The sequence below is a fragment of the Alligator sinensis genome, unplaced genomic scaffold (assembly GCF_000455745.1).
Source record: "Alligator sinensis unplaced genomic scaffold, ASM45574v1 scaffold379_1, whole genome shotgun sequence".
Taxonomy (NCBI): Eukaryota; Metazoa; Chordata; order Crocodylia; family Alligatoridae; genus Alligator; species Alligator sinensis.
In genome coordinates, this window is record NW_005842001.1 from 2,737,776 (window position 1) to 2,760,921 (window position 23,146).

At 41.4% G+C, this 23,146-nt stretch overlaps 1 protein-coding gene across 7 annotated transcripts in view; it reads left to right on the forward strand.

Moving 5' to 3' along the window:
• The window catches only part of TNIK (TRAF2 and NCK interacting kinase), a 326,733-nt gene that overhangs the window by 190,839 nt on the left and 112,748 nt on the right, over positions 1-23,146 (forward strand). For all 7 annotated transcript variants that reach the window (XM_025201756.1, XM_025201754.1, XM_025201757.1 and 4 more), the window contains exons 4-7: positions 4,074-4,199; positions 17,058-17,168; positions 20,044-20,134; positions 22,724-22,854. In XM_025201756.1, coding sequence (XP_025057541.1) covers positions 4,074-4,199; positions 17,058-17,168; positions 20,044-20,134; positions 22,724-22,854 — 459 coding nt within the window. The remainder of the gene's footprint in view (positions 1-4,073; positions 4,200-17,057; positions 17,169-20,043; positions 20,135-22,723; positions 22,855-23,146) is intronic.

A 23,146-nucleotide genomic window follows, 5' to 3' on the forward strand; every position in this document is an offset into this window, starting at 1 on the left:
ATGGCCCCTGCAGCTAGGAGCAGGGGCCATGTGCAGCCAAGACTGAGAGCACCTTAGCAAAAAGTGCTTCCAGCTGTGGGTACGTGTTTATCAATGGAGGAGGAGCACAATTCTGGGCTCCCCCTATACGAACAATAAGGTGCAGTTGTGTCTAATGCATGATCTACACAATTCTGCTTCCTGCCATGCATGTGTGGCATGGCAGGAGGTGCAATTGTGTGGATCATGCATTAAATACAATCATGCCTTTACCTGCACATGTACAGGGGTCCTTTGTCCTTTGTAGAGCATTCAGAGTTCCTTTCTTAGCCTAGCATTAGGTAAGTCGGAATCAGGGTTTGGTTCAACAGCTCTGAAACAGCAGCAGCTGCTGTGAACATATTTTGGAAGACAGTAGCCAAAACCCAGTGATAAATTGTTTTTGCAAAATATCTTGGGTCTTATCTTTGAATAGGTTAATATTAGCTGGTTTTGGATCCAAACCACTACCTGAGGGTGGATTCAGATACAGAGATTTAAGTACAAATCTGCTGCACTACTATTTCAGAGCTCTGGTGCAGGCAAGGTTGGGCTGACCAAAATTAGCAGTAATTTTTAACTTTCCCTTCTTGTTGTTTAAAATCAAATCAACAAAAAACTGAGCTTCACCAGGGTTTTGTTCTGCTTGTCATTGCCCCATTGAAAGCCGACTTTCTAGCTCCACCTAATCCTCATTCTACCTTTGGACTGAATGAATGCGTGGGGAGAATATGCCAATTACAAGGGATCACAGTATCAGCTGAACAGTTGCAGAAGGAAAATGGTTCATAAATCAAGATGTCGTCTACAGCTTCCCAGATAAAGTAGAAAATTCCTGTGTTAAATCAGCTAGCAGCTACTCCATCACCCTTATCATTGCCTCTGTACTGAAAATGAACCTGTTTTGCTTAAAACCTATAATCCTCCTGACCACAATACTTAATGCGTTTAACTTAACTGTGTTCTCGCTAATTATATGGTGCAGAAGGTTGCAACCAGAGGCCTACAAATTACAGCATTTGGTCAGTTTGGGTAGTTGCTATTTGAATTAACAAGCGAGATTTAATTTTCAAGGGGTTGGCCCTTTGGCATGCAATACAACCCACTTCACAGGGAGAATTGTAATAAAAGTGATGGAAATAGAAGCATGGTAACAAGACTGATATTACTGTCCGTGGTTTGAGACATTGATGTTGGGAAGCTACAGTAGCACCAGAGTTTTGTATAATAATTCCCCTTTTTTTTTCCTCTCCTCATTTTATCTTATGTTCTGCAGCTTTTAATTTCCTCGGAAGTCGCACTTTATCTCTGTGGTCCTTATAGTCTCTTCAAAGTTTGATCTTTGTTTCACATTTATTCTTTATTTAAAAATCCCTCTTACTTACAGATGGATCCAAAATAAAACTTGGATCCAAATGCCCTAGGCTGCTTGTACACACTATGGGGAGGATTATTCGGTTTAGTTTTCCTTAAATTGAAATGGTGGGTTTTTAAAAACACTGCTTCAATTTAGGGAGAATTAAACCGAACGAAACCCCTGTGGCATGTACACAAGGGTGGGGGCCTGATCCTTACCTGCCGCTTCGGTGATGGCTGGGGGGGGCCAGCTGCCGGTGGGCCAAGCAGTCCCTGTGCTACATGGGGACCCCTCAGGGAACACATGGCCCGGGCAGTCCCAGGGAGATCCTCCCACAGTGATGGAGGGAAGCAGCAGAGCCCTGCACAGCTCAAAGGCAGGCAGGCTCAAAACAACCCCAAAAAAACTCAGGCTCAGCGCCTTTTTTTTTTTTGCTTCAGTGGATCCTGCCTGAACAGGCTGTCACCAGGTCCCACAGCCCCCGAGCCGTGCAGGGCCTGCCAGGCCCTGAGCACAGCTTCCAGCGCGCCATGCACTGTTGCACTTTCTTAGGTAGCAAACTAAAGCACCTCTTAGGTGTTTTATCTTGCTATGCACCAAAGTCATTTAAAGCGGAATATGCCGCTGAGTGTGCAAACAGCAATGCCATTGAAGTGGTACAAAAGGGCATTTAAGCTGCTTTAAAGGCCAATTTTGTGGTGTGTACAAAGGCCCCTAGTGATCATCTCTGCTTTCATTAAAGCATCAATTTTAACACTTTTTAAGTTACTGAAGGTCTGTGTGCGTGTGTTGGCAGTGTGCAGGGCTCATCCTGCCTAAATGGACAGAATTCTGATCTCCAAATGCATCTATTTGGCACTTGTACAACCAGGCCTTCCTCTAATTGAAAAGCCTAAGAGTAGAGATGTGCTAGAGTCAAAATGTAGCTGTGAAATTAAAATTTCTATATTTGGAGGACTTTCTTCATTTGTCTGCAGATCAGATAAACTACCACTAGTTTCTACCTTTCCTCTGGCAGATAAACCTGAGCAATATTTATCTGGCAGTTCAGTTGAACTACAGAAGGTGAGATGGACAAGGGCTTTAAGGATACCTCACTACTCTAAATTGCAGCTGTTTGTGCCGGTTTCTAGCTGCCTAGTGTGTTAGGCCTGTTGTAGTACAGTAGTCATTAAAACTGGTGATTGTTTACACAAGCTGTATAGAGTTAGGTCTTAATCTGTCCTTTTACCACTTCCTCCAGTCCCTTAATCATTTTTGCTGCTCCTCCCTGAGTTCTTCCGTAAAGACTATGGTAATTTAGTCTCTCTCTGTAGTAGTTCAGAGAGAAATCAGTGGTTCTCTCGATGTACTGTATGACATCTGGTCCAAAAATACAGTTCTTTAGAAAGAGCTTGCGTATGCAGTTTAGCTGATCGCTGGGGCATCTTTTCATTTGCTGAAGTCTCCGTCTGACTTCAGATTATAAAAATGAAGTTGGAACAAAACAGATGGGGGGGAAACAAGAGTAATAGAAGGAGAAGGAAGTTACAATCATCCTGTGCTCTGTAGAATAAGGCTAATCAACAGCAAGGTGTTAGCTGCGGTCTCCAGCTAAGCGGTCTCTGTGGAATTCCATCATGTAGAATTTCAATCACTTTAAAATAAAATTAGGCTATATTCAATCAAATGCAGTGGGAGGAGAGAAAAAGCAAATAATGAAATGTAGACTCTCAAAATGCACGTACACATAATTCTCTTACCCAGAATCCAGCTCAGCCATTGCTGCTTTTAGGCCAAATTGAGCTGGCATGTAAGCAATTGATAACCTTTCCATGTAATATCAATAAAATCTGTTATTTCAAAAAAGTATTTTTTATTGGTTGATATAAGTGAATAGCAACAACTTATTGAATAGCGCATTGATTTCAGCATAGGAAGATTTCATTTCCAAGGCTGACTTTTTAGAATAAGCCAGCAGAATCACTGACAGGGATATAATATAAAATGTGAAACAACCATAACATCTAAAAGCTAAGCATCATAGTCTCTCTTGGTCACACAAACACAGATTCTCTCCTTGTAGTCAAGAGCTCAGCAATCTCAAGAGTTTTTGGTAACAATCTCTAAAACCTGTCATGCACTGGCTAGCATGACTCTACCACCTTGGAGATGGTTTGGAGTTCTTACTACCTGAGGGCAGTTTAGTTGCCCGTATAAAATGTGCAGGTGTCCTACATCAGTTTTCTCATTTCACCTGGGAATCTGACTTGGAAAGGAAGCCAAATCCTAATGTACTCGGACAGTGAAGTGACTTCTCACCATCGTGGTAGCATTCCCTGTTGAGGCATGTAAATTGGTTGATATGGGAAAGCTTGCACTTCTTTTGCTCCTGCTGTTTCTGCTCTTCGAACAGGGATAAACTAACACGTTTCACCAACATTGAATTTACATAAAAATTACCGTTTAAAATGTTTGTAGTCATAACTTTTAAACTTCCGAGGTTCAAATATGGTCCCCTTCCCTTGAATTGGAATCACATCTACTTCTGTCAGATCAGAACTTGTGAAAGGCATACATAAATTAGAAGAATAAGAAAATTAACTGGGGTGGGTATGAATGTGGCCTGTTGTAAATTAACCGTTACAAAGATGAAGAGAAATCGCATCATGAAAAATCTGAGGTGTCCTTTGGTGTCACTGAGTTTTTCTTCTCCCAGGATGAAGAGGAAGAGATCAAACAGGAAATTAACATGCTAAAGAAATATTCTCATCACCGTAATATTGCTACATATTATGGTGCTTTTATTAAAAAGAACCCACCGGGAATGGATGATCAACTGTGGGTAAGTGTTTTTCTTTTTCCTGCAAACCCAAAAAGCTGTTACTTTGTATCGATCTTTCCTGGAAACCATGCTTTAATAAATGTTTTTCTATGCTTTTATAAAACTCTTGCAAGCTAAGGTCAGAAAACTGTTCTGTTTTGCACAGTTAACAGCTGGGGACAGGATTATATCTTTGTTATAGGATGGGATGAAGACAAGCAAATGTGGTGACATTTTTGGGGGCAGGGGGAAGGAAGTTTGCCCAAAGCATTATCAGTTAGAAGATGGAAGATGAATGGTTAGACTCTGGGAGTTCTAAACACTTGCAGTTCCCCACCACCTGGGGTTGCAAATGCTAAACACCTCGCAAAGTCGGTTCAGAAGCCTCCTCTTTTCCTCTCTTGCTCCTTTCCACCTGAGTGCAGAGCTTAGGATTCAGTGAGCATCTGTCATTTGGTCCCCCCTGACTTTGGGATTCAGATCTGCCTTCCCCTAGAAAGGAAATGGTCATGATCTTAATCCAAAATCTAATTGATATTTGTTCAGCCCACATCTGGCAGCATCTGACCTAGACAGGTTACAGGGGTGGGCAGATGAGAACAGGATGGGTTTCAACACTGACAAGTGCAAGGTGCTGCACCTGGGGAGGAAGAACCAGCAGCAGATCTACAGGCTGGGGAACTCCCTTCTTGTCAGTGCAGAGGCAGAAAAGGATCTTGGAGTCATTATTGATGCCAAAATGAACATGGGCTGACAGTGTGGGGATGTGGTCAGGAAGGCCAGCTGTACTTTGTCATGCATCCACAGATGCATCTCAAGCAGGTCCAAGGAGGTGATCCTCCCCCTCTATGAGACACTGGTCAGGCCGCAGTTGGAGTACTGCGTCCAGTTCTGGGCGCCGCACTTCAAGAGGGATGTGTACAGCATTGAGAGGGTCCAGAGGAGGGCCACCCGCATGATCAGGGGGCAGCAGGGCAGGCGCTACGAGGAGAGGCTAAGGGACCTGAACCTGTTCAGCCTCCACAAGAGAAAGCTGAGGGGGGGGATCTAGTGGCCATTTACAAACTAGTCAGGGGGGACCAGCAGGCATTGGGGGAGTCCCTGTTCCCCCGAGCACTACCAGGAGTGACAAGAAATAACGGTCACAAGCTGGCAGAGGGTAGATTCAGACTAGACATCAGGAGGCGCTACTTCACAGTCAGGGCAGCCAGGATCTGGAACCAGCTTCCAAGAGAAGTGATGCTGGCTCCTACCCTGAGGGTCTTTAAGAGGAGGCTGGATGAACACCTTGCTGGGGTTGTTTGACCCCAGTGCTCTTTCCTGCCATGGCAGGGGGTTGGACTTGATGATCTGTCAAGGTCCCTTCTGACCCTACAAATGATGAAACTATGCTGGGGAGAGACCCAGGGCTGCAACATTAGCAAGAGTGTTGCTATTCAGGATTCAAGTAAGTGCTTTGACAATTTTACCTCTTGGAGACATTAAAAAATAATTAAAGAAGTTGTGCCAGATTCTGCTCTTGGTTACACTGGCGTAAATCTGTGGTAACCCCAACAAGTAGCAGCAGCATTGCTGTGATCAGCCTTCGACCCATTAATTACAGCTTCTGTTTTTATCTTGGTAATTTTAGGGGAGGACACAGGGAGGTCATGTCAAAAAGGGTAAAGAGAATGAGATGAAAAGCTAGCTTAAATACAGCACCCATGGCTATTATTCTCCATTCTAAATAACACTTATTTCCCCATAGAACAGCAAGTAACTAGAATTGTGCTTGTGCTGTGATCACCACGGACAGATATAAACATAGTAGTTGTCACACTGGAGTCAACCTTTTGTAAACTCAGGCCAGCATATCTTCGTTCAAGTTGTTTCTCCTCTGAAGTAATTAGGCTGGCTTTATTTTTTAAAAGTATGTGAGAGGCAAGGATTTCTTAAGGCTGTATTTTTTGTTGGGCTGGCTGTTTAGTTTAGATAAAGTTAGACAAGCTTTTGAATGCAAGATATTCTTAGTCAGGTCTCTGGTCACAGGAAGATAGGCACAGCTATGCCTGGCTTCCCAATATCCCTAGCTTCTTGTGATCAGAGACCTGACTAAGAATGTCTTGCATTCAAAAGCTTGTCTAACTTTATCCCAACTACAGAGTTGGTCCTAAAAAATCCTTGCTTGCTTCTTGCATAATTTCTTGACCATCATGGCTACAACATCACTCTTACATTTAAAAAAAAACCCAAAACATTATTCACTAAATGTGAGTTTTATGATTTTTTGAGTGCCTGACTTGAGAAAGTGTGAAGGTCTGATTCTTTTTCAGAGGATGCTGAAAACCCTACAATTCCAGTAGAAAGCAATGGAAAGCATTGGTGCCTAGCACTGGCGAATCAAATCCACGGTGTTTTGTGGTTAATGTCTGGGGGGGGGGCGGGAAGGTAATAGACTACTAGTTACTCAGAGCTTAAGGCTATTGCCAGTAGTCCCCTAGCCTGGTCTTCCATATCCACATAACCCAACTGTGGAGCATTTGTTTTCTTAGATTTTCCTGCAGCCCAAGTTTCCACTTGGCAGCTCTTGAAGATTCCCAGTGAAATTGGTCCAGCTGTCTGTTATAACATCCACAGGCCAAAATGTCAACTACTCATGAGAACTGAAAATAGAGGAGGGGAGGGAGGGAGGGAGAGAGAGAAATAGCAGAAGATATGCCTCCTGAACACCTGTGAAGAAAATGCAAAATAATCAGTGGGGTAGATGCTAAGGTCCCCTATCTTTCTGTTATAAAGCTATTGTAACTTTCTTTTACGAACATCTTTCTTGTCTGTTCCTAGAAAAAGGCCTACAAAATTGAGCTAGGAGAAAGCCATCAAGATAGGAAAAATGCCTTTTTGCGTTCCATGACGTTTTGTCCAGGTTGAGCTCTTAATGATCTGTTTTCTTTTCACTATCTTTCTTTCTTTTTTTGTACACTACTTGTGTTCCTCAGGAAGACTGTTGGCAGTGCACCAAAATAATAAATGAACAGACAACCCTTCTGAAGAGCTGGACTCACACTCCCACCAAAACATCAACATCAGATTCTGTATAGGGAATGGCTGTGAACTGCCAGAACAGTTGTAACAGCTGGACTTGGGGTGGGGGGGAACTGAGCTGTAACGTACAGAGCTAACCCTCTCCTGACAACACCCATTGCCTCAGCATCCTGTCCTTTTCCCTTAACTTCACAGGGGACCAAGGCTGAATTCTTCCTGACTGCCCTGTTAACTCAGCACATGGCATCAACATGACCATCCCATCTCTGCAATGGTAGCTTTCTTCTGCTGCCCATTTTGCTGTTAGTCCTCTGGCTCTAGCAGTAGCAGTCAGTCCTGAAGTTTCTGCTGCTGGTGTATGTTGGTTTTGTATCTCCCTGACTAAAGCAATTATCTAACCAGGAGAGTTATTTTTGAATCTCCTGTTCAAAGACCTCTTGGCCCTGCTATGAACTAGCAGATTAAAAAAAAAACCCTTTAATAGCTTAAAAAAATACAACGACTTGCCCAAGTGACCAAAAGTCCCATGGAAAAATCCCTCAGACATAGTATCTTGATCAAACAGTCACTTTTTTTAGGCTCTGGGATGGATACAGTCCACCTCTCTTAGACAGCTGGGACAAGAAGACATACAAGCCACAGTCTGCCAAAGCATTCTGGTGACCCTCTCCGCTGGTATAAAAAGAGATACTTCTTATACCTTCCCTTCCTTTTGCATTTGTTTGGGTCCTGCTTTAACTAGATGTAACTCTATGAAATGTTATGGCCTGTATTATACAAAGTAGGCAAAAAAGCCTTTCATTTTCTTCTGCTTTTTAACTATCTAATCTATGCATATGGCCAGAATTTAAAGCTTGCAGGCTATTGATGAAAGTAATTTGAAGTTCCATCCATCTAACATTTAAAAGTGGTTGTGTTTGCATTTTGGAAAGTGAGGTTGCTTACAGACGTGAAAAAACAAAACAACAAAGCACTTTACTTCTAGCTTGGTGCACCCCTGCGCCTAAGACAGTGCATACCCAGAAGAGGCATTGCATTAGTTCGACCCGGCTGGCCCAACATCTGTATAGATTGGGTGCTTCAGAAGAGCTTTTTGGCACTTTATCTAACAGCTGATTGAATCATCTTGTTAGATAAAAGCACTAAAAATCCCCACTGATGCGTCCGATCTATATATATTCTAGGGAGCTGGGTCAAACTAATGCAGTGCCTCTTCTGGGAAAGCACTGTTTTAGTTTTCTTTTCATGTCTGTCAGGGCCCTGAATGTTGTGTGCTGGAGCTGAATGAGTTTTTCCATGGAATGCCTTTCAGAGGGGGGTAAGAGCATGTCTGTGTCTTCACATTAAATCTCTGTTGTTCCTGGCATCTGATTGAATTGGAACATGTGAGAATTCTATCAGTCTTGCTTTGGAGATAAAGGCTTGTTTATTTTTCATTGGCTCTTTGTGGAAATAAAACTTTTTTCTGATAATGCCCAAGTAATTCTTTTTATCGACATTCAAAGGGCTGATATGGAAATCAAAAAAGAAGCTCTTTCAATAGAGATTAAGATCCCTTGGAAACATGGCAAGCTTCTAACATAAAGTATTATCGTTGCTCTTGCCACACACCTCAGATGAACGGGTCTTTCACTTTTACTACAGCGTATAAAATAAAAGCTACCAGAAATGAAATAATAGTTTGCTAAACCACCAAATTAGAAAGCAGCCCACAGGGTATTCTAGTGTCTCTCTCCATACAATATAGAATAGATGCAATTTCACAAACTGGATACATGGGTTAAAAGGGAATAATCACCACTTTACTAGAAAAAGTCAGAGAAAGGCAAGATGATGATTTTTGTAAGGATTCAAATAGAAACATTTCACCCTTTACAACCAAGTATAGCTAAAATCAGGGTTCGAATTACACTTTGACTCTTGGAGTGGGGGGAAAGTGTCTGCAAAAAAAAAAAAAAAATTAAACTGGTTTACTGAATAACAAGTCCACCTAAGTGAAGGAGCAGTCTGATTGGAGACCCCTGCCCCCAGGCTGATTTTTCACATCTTACAGGGGGGCTGTAGTCTCTTACAGGGGGCTCAGCCCCCCCTGAGCTTCCCCTTAATCTGCACTCTGGCTAAAATGTAGCTTTCAGATCTGCATGATGGCTGTCTCTCCTTCGATAGTCTTCACTCCCTGCATGTGCCGGTGATGTGTTAATGTGGGTCCCATATATGCAGTTAAAGGGGAATACCTGAAAGAAAATTCACTGACAAGCAAAGAAGGGAGCTGTACCCCCTGGGATGGCCTACTATAGCAATGGGTATGAGGCAGTAGAGCTCAGCCAACAGATGGACTAGGGTATTGGGTCACCCAATACTGTGGAATGGTTTTTTTGGGAAAACAAAGCTAGAGAAAATCTGAGAAATGTAAAAACATCTCTCTCATCTCACTAGCTGCCTTTGTTTGCTGGTCTGTTTTGTCAGCTGAAGTCTTCCTCCGTTAATGCCAGTTTGTGCCTGAGTGGGTATGGAGACTATAAGGCACATACGAGTATTCCTTCCCCCTTCTCTGTCCCATTAATCACCAAGGACAAGCACTCCTCTCTGGGTAGGACATGGACTGGTCTCACAGGCCCCCTTCAGAAGGGGGAAATAAGGCGGTGACTCTATATTGACTGGCTAATTAGCCATTGCCTAGTGTGGCTGGCAGCATGTGCATTTCTGGTGAACGAGGGAACTTGGAGAGGAATTGTAGCTCTGTCTCTCCTGAACATAAAGAGAGATGGTCCTTGCCCAGGAGAACATGCAGTCTGAGAAGACACACCAGTGATGGGCCATGGTAATTAGCAAAGGGGTCAGAGGGATGGTAAGCACATAGCTTGCTGGCTAACAGGGTTTTTTTTTAAAGTAAGCCCTCTGAAATTCCTCCTTTGCTCACCCTAAGCATTGGTTCCCAACCTTAACTCCAGTCATCTTATAACTGTATCTCTTATTGCTGGACTTCCTTCTCCATGTAAAAATAAACATTTATTATACAAAATGGCTAAAACAATAAATAAAGGAAAGGTGCCCGTAGGCTTTGTGTAAAGTGACTCTTTAAAGAGGATTGGAATGATGAGAGAATATTATGGAAGAAAATGTGGAGTCATTTGAGAGAGGCAGACATGGGGATATTGAGGTTGACATTGCTGGCAGGGAACCAAGTGAGCTGCTCTAAATGATGGATTTTAGGGAGAAGCATAATTATGCAGGACCCGGCAGGGGATAATAAATAATATTGAACTTGATAGGAAAGGTGATCTGATCAAAAAGGAACTCTTTTTGGGCACATTGATATTCTAAACCTGATTCTGAAAATGCTATTGGAAGCTGTAGAGTCTCTTCTTAATTTCCATATGTTAACATATAGCATACGTCCACAGGGTAATATAGGTGCCACTTTGCAGGATGTTTGTCATCTGTCTTTATCGTCTATGGTATTGAAGTGATTAACCGAGAAAGATCTGCCATGCATGTACAATAGTATTGGATTTTGCTGCTGCTTGTAGAATTGGATTTATGCAGCATGCAGACTAAGCTTCAGGCTGATGACAGCTGAGGGCAGAGCAGTGGTAAAGCAGCCATTCCCCAAGGGGAGAGAGGTACTTGCCCTTCCTAGCTGGAGATGGATTGCTTCCATGGCAACCCTAACAATGAGCTGGAAGGTAGATTTATAAGGAAGAAGAAAAAATTGCAAACATGCAGCCTTCAAAATACCTGTTCTTGACAAGTATCCTCAGAGTCCCCACACACGTACTCAGCTTTGCTGGCCTATGCCACAGCTGGGACAGAGGGCAAGTCAGTCAGCCTTCCCTAAGATGTAATGTCACTTAAGACAGCTTGTTGGAGGGTGATTCGTCCAAGAATGACTCTAAATGCAGACAACTCCAGCTGTAATCAGATTGCAGGGCAACAGATGCTTAGGGTTCAGAAATGCAAATGTACAGGGAAATCATGGGGAAAATGGAAAAGGAGAGATTTTAAGATGTAACATTAATACCTGCAGCCACTGCTTTTTAATTATAGTGTATTTTCAGTGCTTACAATCCGAAAGGGTGAGCTTTCATCTCTAAAGTGATGATGTAAATCCAGCATAACACCCTCTGTACTTCAGATTTATACCGGAGGGCCTGGCCCTTTAGCTAAATAACTGTGCCAAATCCTGCTCTTGCTTACATGCATGCAAAACCATCAGATTTAAGGGTGGCATTTGTGCTGCTGAGAGTAGATTGGTTTTGTTCTGCTTATGAGACCCAAAAAAATAAATTATCAGATGTTTAAACTTGGTAGGAAAATATTTAAAATGAGTCTATTCCTTCACGGCACGCATTTTGTGGTCTCAGTCCACAGGATCTGAGCACCTGATGAGAGTAAAATATGAAAGGAGTGTTTGGTGGGAAAAAATAAAAGGCAGCTTAAAGCAGACTGAAGTGAAACGAACTTTTTTTTTTTTGGAGACTGACTGAGAGAACAGTGAGTTTGTCATAAGAAAGGTTTTCTGCCCCTTTGTGGCTAAGTAAGCCAAAGCAATTTCATTTTCACATCTGTTCAAAGCTGTTTCTGCAGGAATTATACTTTTTATTGTCAACATTACGGGACTCTCAATCTTGTGACTCTTTCCGCTCATTTCTGTCTTGTTCCCAGAGTCCAAAGCTTTTTGCCTGGTCAGAAGTTATGACAATACCTATTTGCAGGCTTTCTAAGTGATATGAATTGCTTGTCTGGCCTCATACTGTTCGAAGGCACTAACAGAAGGTAGCCAGGAAAATTACTTGAGTATGGAAGCCTACAAGGACTGTTTGTATTGTAGGCCACTTCAAATATAGGAGCCTGGAGTGTCAGCAGCTTACATTTCTGTACCCTCCTGGCTAAAGCAACCAGACATTTATATTTGTGGCTGTGGTGCCTGTGCTTTAAAAGTAGAAGCCAGAAAGCTCCAGGTAATGCCACTTAATTTGCAGCCTCTTCCAGCTGTGGCACTTGCACAGTCAGTTAATATCTGTTTGTCTCCTCAGTTCAGCATGCTGAATGGGAAGATTCATTTCTACAGAATATTTTAATAGATGCTTAATACAAAATCAGTTGTTCTCTCACATTCAGAAACAAGTTGCAGCTTTTCTGCAAAATTACTAGGTGACGGTTATTGCATTTTTAATGCTCAGCTACTGGCTCCAGGTGTTAATAACTGTAGTATTAGAATAAAGTGTAATGATGTGGGTGGTTGTAAAAAAGTGGGTCTTTATAAAGGAGTCATGAATGTACAGTGATCCCTTAAGGGCTTCTGGGATCAACAGACTGAAGGTGTCTGATCACCTCCCCACATTATACATCCAGGCACAGAAATGATTCTTGGTGTGGCAGGGCCTTTTGCAGAGTGTGTGGGGGAGTGTCTATCCAGCTTGTTTCTCACCTGATATCCATGTCTCCTGGTCTCCTGGACCTGGTATCCATGTCTCACCAAGTTCCTTACCTGTCTGTCAGTGGTGTAACTGGGGCAGTGGCCCCTCCTGAAGAGGAGGGAGCCAAAATGACAATTGCTGCTGCAGCCACACAATCACAAGCACAGCAGTGGAGGCAACCTCAAGTCATCAGCATCCCTGTAGGGCAGCTGTCCTGGCCACATTATGTCACTGCTCTCTGTACCTAAAGCGCACACACTGGGACACTTCAGGCTGCAGTAACTCCTTCCCCAACACACAATGCTGTGCACCATCACACTGTGAACAACAAGTTCATTTTGAGAGGCCTTTACCAGTTTATCTTCAAGAAGCAGAAATCAGTAAATGCCCTATTAATGGGGCAGGGATTCATAGTCAGATGTAGCCTGTGGTCACTAGAGATGGATAAGACCACGGTAAGGGAGTCTGCGATGGAACATGTGCTAATAAATTGGGGAGGGGGGTGGGTATTAATAGCACTCAGTGGGCACATCAATATGTTCATTAAATAACCAAATGCTAAATCAATGCATAGTAACTTGTGCTACTGCAGTAGTGCCAGCACACCGGTTTTTAGTGACAGTTACTGCACAGTAGGCTAATACTACTGCGTGGTACCACATTAGCACGGTTTTTGCCTGGCTTGCTACTGCACAGTGTTATTAGGCTACTGCGCAGTTAGCGTCTCATGTAGACGCACCCATTGTTTGCCTAATTTTGCTCCGGTTGATGTCGGTGGGAGTTTTAACGTTAACAGCAGTGGAAACAAAGAACAAAACTGAGGACTTTTCAAAATCAACTAATAACTGGAAAACAAACAAAGAAAAAAGCTATTGGGAAAACTGTCCCAGATCCTCACTCTTTCAATGGCTAGTGATCTGCTTTGAATTATTAGCCAAAAATTTAATTTCCAGTTCACATGTGCTTTTCCTTATGCCAACACAGTTGTTTCCCTTTAATTATCTCACTGAGGTAGCAAGCGCTGATCAGGTTGATTCAAAGCCATTACTGAGGCAGATCTGCTGTCTTGTCTTGTGCTACAAACACGCCAAGCTTAAGTACATTTGCTTTTTGTAGTACTATAAGGCTTACATTACTCAACTTCTCTGTGGATCCCCTGGCTATCCTACTAGTCCTTCTCTGAATTTGCTGCAATTTGCATTTGTTGTCCTGTGCTGCGGGTGACCACGGTTTTTCAGAAAATTCCAGATGAGGTCTTACTAGTGCCATGTTTAATGGCATGAATACTTAACTATTCCTGCAACTGCTGCTGCGTTTGTGGATAATATTATACAAATTGCACTTGGCATTTAAATAACATGGCTTCCATTTGATGATCTCTGACAAGGGTATGAATATGAGGGAATGAATCCTCATAACCCACTGTAACGCATGCTGTCAATTTTACCTTCATTCTGCAGGTGAGGAAACTCAAGCTTGTAAAAGATCTGAGAGCAGAGCCAAGGTCTCTTGATGCTTGCTCCCCCAATTTAGTCATGAATTTATTCTTTCCGCTCACAGTGAACACCTGCTTTTATTTGTCAATGATTGAATCATAACTCAGACGTGAGTGCAGCTTCTCTTATTATGCTAGGGAAGAATTTTTTGGCCCCTCCAAGCCTATGCAAAAAATGAAGGGAATGACATGAGGATAGAAATGTTGCGATATATCATGCTACTAGTTTGTTGTGTGTGCAAACAACTATTGTGAGTAGTCAGTGGGAGGCACGAATGGAAAAGGTGGTCACTGGTCCCCAGGTCTGTATTCGGTATCGCAATCAGTTTAAAAAAAAAAATCCTAAAGTGTTGGGCATTACAGTATAAAATGAATTCAATTTTTCAGAATTTAATTCATGAACTAAAAAAAACTCAAGAAATTCAAGGGTTTGTCTAAGAAAAAATTCAGTTTTTGTCCCTTTCGGTAGCAATTGCTTGCTTCCTTACTCTTTCAATTAAAAAGTCTTTGCTGGATTTTGTGGTGGGGATTTTTAGGTCTGTAATCCTCTTACTATAGTCTAAGATTCTCTGACAAGCTTGTTACCTTTCTGATGCCCCCTTCTCTTAGCAAGTTCATAGCACAGTTATCAGCAAATGTTCATGTTTAAGCCCCCTTGGCCCCCTCTTCAGTTAGATCACCGTGCTGTTATTGCCAATTTCTGCTAGCGCTGGTTATTTTCTTATAAATGTTTATGAGATTACAAAAATGGAATGGGGTATGACAGGCACCAGGGATTTTCCCGTTTTTTTTAAATCTGAAGGAGCCTTCATGCCTGGGGGTTACAGGTCCATCATTATCAGGTGGCCACACTGTACACACATTGCTACAAATTCGATCTTTATTAGATGGAAATCAAGGACATTAGTGTTAGACTGGGGGAGTTGCTAACACCATAAAGGCATTCCTTCAAATGATTGGCTGACTTGGATACTTTTAATGATGTTTGATCCACCTTTGTAATACTTTGTGATTTAAATTGAACGAAATAATGTTGCTCCTTTCACTGCTTTGGTTTATTGTGACAGTATGGATGCAGTGAATGTCTGTCACCATTGGGAGAAAGACGAATGGACCATTGTTCTAGCTGAGTTCAACCCGGAATTTTTTAGTTTCTTGCCATAACTTAGCCACACAAGGTTGTGTGAACCCACAGGTGAATTTAAGTCAGGGAATTAATAGGACTTTCTGAGGGACAAATGTAGCAAGATGGGAGGGGTGATGCTGGAAGTCGCGTATCTACTTAGGAGAACAAGGAGCTTCCCTTTCACACGCATTTTTCCTCAGCCTACATAGTTCAGTGAAACCCTCCAGTTTTGAGTCCTGAGTTGAACATTTACATTTAACTTATCTAGGGAAGTTCTCTAGTTATCATTGTTACAGTACACCTTTAGTAGCTGCTTCACCAGAAATGTGTACAGGTCTTGAAATTCCCCAGGTGTCAGTCAGGTAGGGAGCAAAGAGAAAAAGAAAAGCTGCTTTCAAACCAATGTGCAGTTATTCTCCCTTCAGGGAAATAATTAGTACCCCATGATTTTGTCAGCTGAGTTTGGCATTTTGACCATTCTTATCTATTAGAAGGGGAAAGTTGCAAACTCAGCAGTAGTGCTAATTACCTGTGCAGTCACATCATGGACTTGACCAATCACACCTTTATTTCACAAGACCAAACTTACAGCAAAACATTTTTTTTCTTTATGGATGTACAAAGAATTTATCAGACTTGTAAAAACCTGAGAAACAGATGACCCTAGACATCAAAACTAGAGTTGTCAAGCATATATACTAGATGACTGGTTTCCCATCCGTTCATACAGCAATATTCACCAATATTCTAGTCAAGCATTTTATCCAAGCTGCAAGACTATAACTATTTTGTCTTCATATTGTGGCTAAGTTTGAATAAATTGGTTATATTAACTTAATTAGCTGAGCTATTTGAGCAAGGCTAACTTTTCCACTTTTTCTTTCTTTTTGTTTCACATTGGCTCTCATTTTACTACAGCATCACTTATTATGAAAATGCACGTTATTGTTTAAGCCTTAAGTAATATGCAAAACAATTTTGGCTAAAATTAAACCTATTTAAAGAAACGCAACATGATCTAAGGATTTAATTTCTGTGATTTTAGTTGTGAATTTATAGATATTGGACCCAGTCCTACAAGCCTAGTGTTCACAAGAGGGAATTCAAGATGTGCACACAATACAGGATCAGGCCCCCTGTGTTGGTTGTGTCTGTTTTACTACATGACTGATGTGGTACTTTTAAGTCTGGATTTGAGGAAAATACTCAAATCCATGCCCTCTTCCTAGAGGTCTTATATTTGCTTTTATAGACCAGTGTAAACAAATGAAGTGTGACAGAGAAATATGCAGTCTAACCTGAAGCAACTCTAGCAACAGTGCATCAACAGCATCCTTTGGGAGAATATAACAAAAGCTAACACAGTACACTATTAAGAGAGGTTTACTGATACAGAATGCAGCAAGAATGGAAATGAATTCACACAACTGGAATTATAGGAAGAAATCTCACCAATTTAAGGGTATCTATATACGAAGGATTTTAAAGCAAGAGGCTAAGTCTGGAATACCTATAACTAGAGAGATAAAGTTAGCCATATATACTTTGTATGGACTGATACAATTTCTTCTTTTGATTTTTCTGGGGGAGAAGGGTGGGGTACAGGCTTTTCAAGCCTTCCTGTTTCTTTTTTTAAACAAATAAAAACTTGCAAGTTAAAAATGGATAGATGTAAAATTATTTAATGATCACTTTCTGTTGCAGTGGCATTGCACCATAAATACATTTTCAACTGCAGTGTTCTACATTGGGTTATTGCAACCCAGAGGATGCTTTCAGTTTAATTACAGTAATTGCACTTTTGTTTCCTTTGCCAGCTGGTGATGGAATTCTGTGGTGCTGGCTCCGTCACTGATCTGATCAAAAACACAAAAGGGAACACTTTGAAAGAGGAATGGATTGCATACATCTGCAGGGAGATTTTACGGGTACGTGTCCGTGTCCAAAGTGAGCTCCTGTCGTTCTAAATGTCACCTGCTGGTTTGAATAGTCAATTTTTACACTTAAAAGACAAAACTTGTAAGATGGCTCTTAAGGTGTTATGGTTGCTGTACTGGCATAGACTAGAACTTCTTAGGTGCCTGTAGATGTGAATGATTGTATGATGTATAATACGTAAGTGCTACTTACTGATCCCTAACTCCATTTAGTCTTACTTTTAACCCTGTTCTGCCCTTCCACAAAAATATAATTCCCTGTTTAATATTAATAGGCACAAAGATGCATTTAAATTAGAATTACGTTTTCAATTAACAGAAATGAATGGCCTAATAAAGTCTGCAGAAGGGAATCTGTGTTATAAAAAGGCATTTTATTAAGCACCCACTCAAACACAGCATCAGTTTTATTTTTCAATTTGCATGGTGTGTCTAGCATAAGTGAGGAGGTTGAAGTTTTTATATTGGTAAGATAAGAGTTTGAATGTCATTGGCGTAATGGCATGCCTAAGTTCCATAGTAGTGAGAGATGTCTTCCTGGTATGTAGTTCATCTATAGTTAATGCTGCCTTATTTCTGAAGTCAGTCTGTGATTACAAGGGAATAATTTTATTATTGTTTTCTTTGTTTAAAAATCACAAATTCTTTGATTAAAAATTGCAGATTGTTTAATTTAAAACCCCAGTATCCACAATTAAAATGAAACGCCACTGTTTACATATATTAGGCTGTGCAAAGCTTCAGTTGTTGATTTAAATGTTTTTCTACTTACCTCAAGGTACCAGGTGGCTCATATTAACACTGAGGTGGTGGGGCAGATGGAGCATCCCATGTGGGGGGGATCCCCCAGTGCTCTCAGCGGTGGACCCAGAAGCAGACCAGAAGCACTTCCAGTCCACTTCTGGGTCCTCCACCGAGCACACCAGGGGGGGCGGGGAGCCCTCTGTGGGAGTGTGCTCCCACTGTGCTCTTGTGGGACGCTTCATCCACCCTGCCCATTCACAAGCTGCGCCTGGTACCTCGAGGTATGTAGAAAAAACATTTAAAGCTGTTTCTATGACCAAATCGCTGATTCTCCAAATCAGCATCAGATCTTCAGGTTCTGATTCAGCCGAATTGAATTGGGACAGCGATCCAAATCAGTTAATCGAATTGGGTCGAATCTGAATCAAATACGGCCCACTTGGCACACCCCATATGTATATGTATCAATTGCACACAATGTTTTGTTAATATATTTACAATTTTAAAGCAATTGGGAAGCCAACCAGTGCCTCAGTCACTATAATAAAATAAATCCTAAGTATCTATACATTTGATATTTGATTAAAGGTTTTTTATCGTGGAAAATCGGAGCTTCCCCTACCTCCTTTGCTCATTAGGATGCAGATCCAGGCCCCTCATGCCCTTGCTTATTTACAGTAAACACCACCATCTCCACCAACACTCTCAATTTGATATGCACAACAACAGGCACTAGTTTATCAGCTGTTGTACTGACATTTCTTTCAGTCTTGGGAAACCACAGCTACACAGGCTCAGTTTAACTGAACTGGTAAGCCTTTTTCTTCAAACAGGCCTCCCTGTGAGTCGGAACCTAGCCACTGTTAGATGGGAAGGCTTAGTTTCTAGCTGGGTGTTGCATAACCTCCTCTTCCTCTGTAGTCATACTTCGAGGGAGCTCTTTCTTGACCTGCAGGTCATAAGGCTTATTGAGAAGGTGAGGGGGGAGGAAAGACCCACTTAGCATTTAATTCTATCAATACCTTCATCTTGCCCCTGTAACGAGCAGGACCTAAGAAATATTGCTTAAGAATTTGAAGGCATGTTGCGATTTTATCACACCTTGGACTTGATATTGCACAGCTGAAGTCAGTGGAGGCATTGCTGTTGACTTCAATGTACCAAGGATCTGTGGACAAAGGCCTAAAACTAGCAATAATGCAGTTAAGAATTGGTATGCAGTAAGGAATCTGCATCTCTCTATAAATTGTTCCATGGAGTCATCCCAAGGTAACAAGCATAAAATGACTAATAACTGCCAGCAGTGATAGCAGAAATTATTTTCTTTTTAAAATATGAATGTCTAATATGAAACGTAAAACCAACACAAAATTAGTTTTTAAAGTAATCCATATTTTATTGGAGTGGCGATATAGGTGGATATTACTTTTAATCTCTGAAATAGTAAATGGATGAAATAAAAATGCAGGTTGCAAAAAGAAATTAATGAACAAATAAACTCACAACAGAAAGCTAGTTTACCTCTAGTCTTCAAGATGGGCTTTTAATATGAGCTATATCTCTATTAGTTTTATGTACATGTTCTGGTACTTGTATTTGCATGGTTTTCTTTTAAATGAGGCTTTTTATTGCATCAGAACACCATTTATCGGACCAATGTAGCAAGAGGATTAGTATTTCAGTTCAAAGTGATGTGAAATACAGAGAGAGAGAGGGAGTGAGTGCCAAATTTTCAGTTATTTCTACCACACAGATGGCTCCCTAAGGCAAAAAACAGGTCCATAGATGGAAAAACATAGCCATAGATATCAAGGTGTTGGGGTTAATACAGATTCCTGAGGAAACTGAATGCTTGACCTAATCCTCTATAGAATTTTTGGCTCTTATTCATGGTATAAAACATCTACTGTGATGCACATAGTAAATAAGCGGGTGTTTCATTTTCATGGGATGTAATTCCAGAGTGGAATGTGGGACATTATTTTGAATGTATAATAAAAAAAGGGTTTTGAAAGTATTAATTCCAGCTGTGAATCTCCCATTTTGCTAGCTAATTAGATGGGGAGGAATGTTACAAATTAATTCACTTTGAGCTTTTCTAACCTTTCACTGATTTTTCTAGGGTTTGAGTCATCTACACCAGCACAAAGTAATTCATCGAGACATTAAGGGTCAGAATGTATTGCTGACAGAAAATGCAGAAGTTAAACTAGGTAAGAATGGTTGAGATGATTTGGAGAATGTAAGGAAGTCTGGAATTATCCTGACTCGAATATTGGAATGAAATTAGTAAGGACGGTGTAGCTGATTTGTCACTTTTCAGAATGGGGATAGATCTGGGCATCTGCTATATTTACTGTGTTGTGCTGGATTCATTAAAATGATCTTGAGTCTTGACGAAATACTATGTACTACATTGTCAACAGGTGCTGGCTGACAGCTAAGTCCAAAAAAAATCACGTGCACCTACTTTGCTGAGTTCCATTCTTAAATTTGGACACATAATCTGGGTAGCTGTGCACCCATACATGGATTTACATATTTATGTTCATTTCTGCATATGGCTCTAAGCTCTTTAAATAGAAAATCTTCAAGTACATATTTTTACTCTGGACCTATCATAGTGTTTCCCATATCTCAGAAGCCATCTCTCGCACATAGCTGATATAGACAAAGAAATCTAACATTGCTTCAGATGTGCAATTGCGGCCTTCGGACACCTGAGGAAATGGGTGTTCAAAGATCATGGCATCAGATCTGAAACCAAGCTCGTGGCTTATCAGGCAGTTGTAACTCCCCCCTACCCCCCTCCTTCCCAACCCCCCTTACTGTACAGAGCTGAGATGTGGGTAGCATACAGGAAACACTTCAAGTTGCTGGAGAAGTACCAGCAATGCTGCCTGCAGAAGATCCTTGGAATCCAATGGAAAGAGAAACATGCCAACATTAGTGTCCTTTCGCATGCAAGCACCAAGAGCATAGAGGTGATAATCGTTGGACATCAACTTTGCTTGACCAGCCACATTATCCAGATATCTGACTCGGGACTCCCAAAGCAAGCCTTATTCTCCAGCTCAGTCAAGATGCATGCTCAAGGGGAGGGCAGAGAAAGCACTTCAAGGACGTCCTCAAGGCCACATTGAAAAAATGCAACATTGACATCAATTCATGGGAGGCTATCGCCCAAGACTGTCCCAAGTGGAGGAAGAGCCTGCTGCAAGGATATCAGTACTTTGAAGCCTTATGACAACAGCAGGAGTGGAAAAGTGGGACAGCAGAAATAGCATTTTGTGGGCTGAACCAAGAACCCAGAGCCATCCACCCCGCATGGAAAAATATGCCTGAGCTGCAACAGTCTCTTGACCCCAGATAGGCTTCATCACCCATCTTTGGGTCCACAGATAAGACGGTCATGGAAGACGGTCATCTTCGACTGCAAGGGATTGATGTTTATGATGATCATAATGTCTGTTTCATATTTAAGTTGAGGAAGATTTCATCACAATCCCATTGAACAATCATTCAATCAAACAATCTTTAATCGTTTTAATGTGTTTTCTCTTTGTTGGTGCCATGATCAACATATTGAAAAAAATTCAGTTGGAAGACTGGTTCTGCATTCCTTTTCGAGTGTTAGTCACCCATCACAATACTGCTGTTGTACATATCCCCTCCCCACATCACTGTAGTGAAGAAGACAACAGAGAAGGCAGTTTGCTATTAAGCACAGATGACACGAGGCTCAGTTGTTCAGCACCAGTATCTTAAAGCTTCCTTCTGGCAACTGTAATTTGTGCCACTGACATAAAGTGCCTTAAAGAGCTTAAACAAGTGGAGAATCAGATTTAGTAGTTTTCTTTTACTACTAAGTCCCTTACTTTATCCCAGAAAGGAAATTCCATATTGGGTGATGGTAGAGCTGGCTTATCCAGGTGTAATCACTCTCACGAGGGGGTGCAGGCGTGTGGCTGTGGTGACTCAGTTTCCCCAGCAGCACAGCAGTTCAACAGTAGAGTACAAACAAGTCAGATCTATGTATACCCATGGGCATAAAAACCGCAATCTGTAATATAACCCACGAAACCCTGCATTGAAACCTGATAACAGTTCAGCTCAGCTGCCTGGGTCTGGTTTTCCTGGGCTTGGAGTGGCCTTGCTCCTCTCTGCTTAACCCTTCACAACCCAGGGGCAAGGGTTTCACAGGTTTATGCGGGTGGAGGTTTCCACTCAAGGAAATTCTCTAGTGCAAATTTCCAGCCATTTGTAAATTGTGCAACACAGAGTAGACCAGAGAATCTGACCCATAGTGTTTTCTCATCAATTAAATTACAGTTGCTGTGGTCCTTTGTCTTCAGCTTTTAATTTTCTTGGTTGAATATATCTTGTCACTTCCATCAATAGTATTAGTAAAAGGAGAATTTCCTTAATTCATGTGGAATAGTACAGAAAAAGCTGCTGTTTGTTTCTGTTTCTAACCCTGTTTTCCTGTAGTGCTGGGGGTTGTGCTGTCATCTCACTACACCCTGGCAATGAGGAGCAGATGATTTGTTCCCAGCAATACCAAAAGATCAGAGAGTCAAATTCATCCTCAGTAGAGCTCTACTGAAATCAATGCAGTTCAATTAAGGAAGACTTCGGTCCAGTGTCTCTTTACTGAATGTACACAATGAATAGACAGTCTGCACGAACTCAGCCTGAGTTTGGAGTGTTTTCCTTCTTCATACTTTTGAGCTGCAATGTATCTTTTAGTTTTGGTTTCCTGCCTTAAGATGACATATTGTTTTTTCTTTTTTGATGCACAGTGGACTTTGGTGTCAGTGCTCAGCTTGACAGGACGGTGGGAAGAAGAAACACTTTCATTGGAACTCCTTATTGGATGGCCCCTGAGGTCATTGCTTGTGATGAAAATCCAGATGCCACTTATGACTTCAAGGTACCTAAAGAAGCACCATCATATTTATTTGCTTGCTACAAAGTAATATTTATGAGGTCTAAAAGCATTTACTAAGATGTCTGAATTAGTCAGGGTATTAAAACAAGCAAAGAGATTTAGGAAGAAAATTTCTCAGATTAGGGGATTTTTTTTTCTTTTAGATTGATGCTGTTAGCATTTGAATTTAGGATCATGATGATAGACATGATGAAGCTTGAGCTGAACATAAATGTCAGCTGGGTTACATCCCAGCACCAACAAAATGAATGGTCTGGAATTCGATTAAGTATTT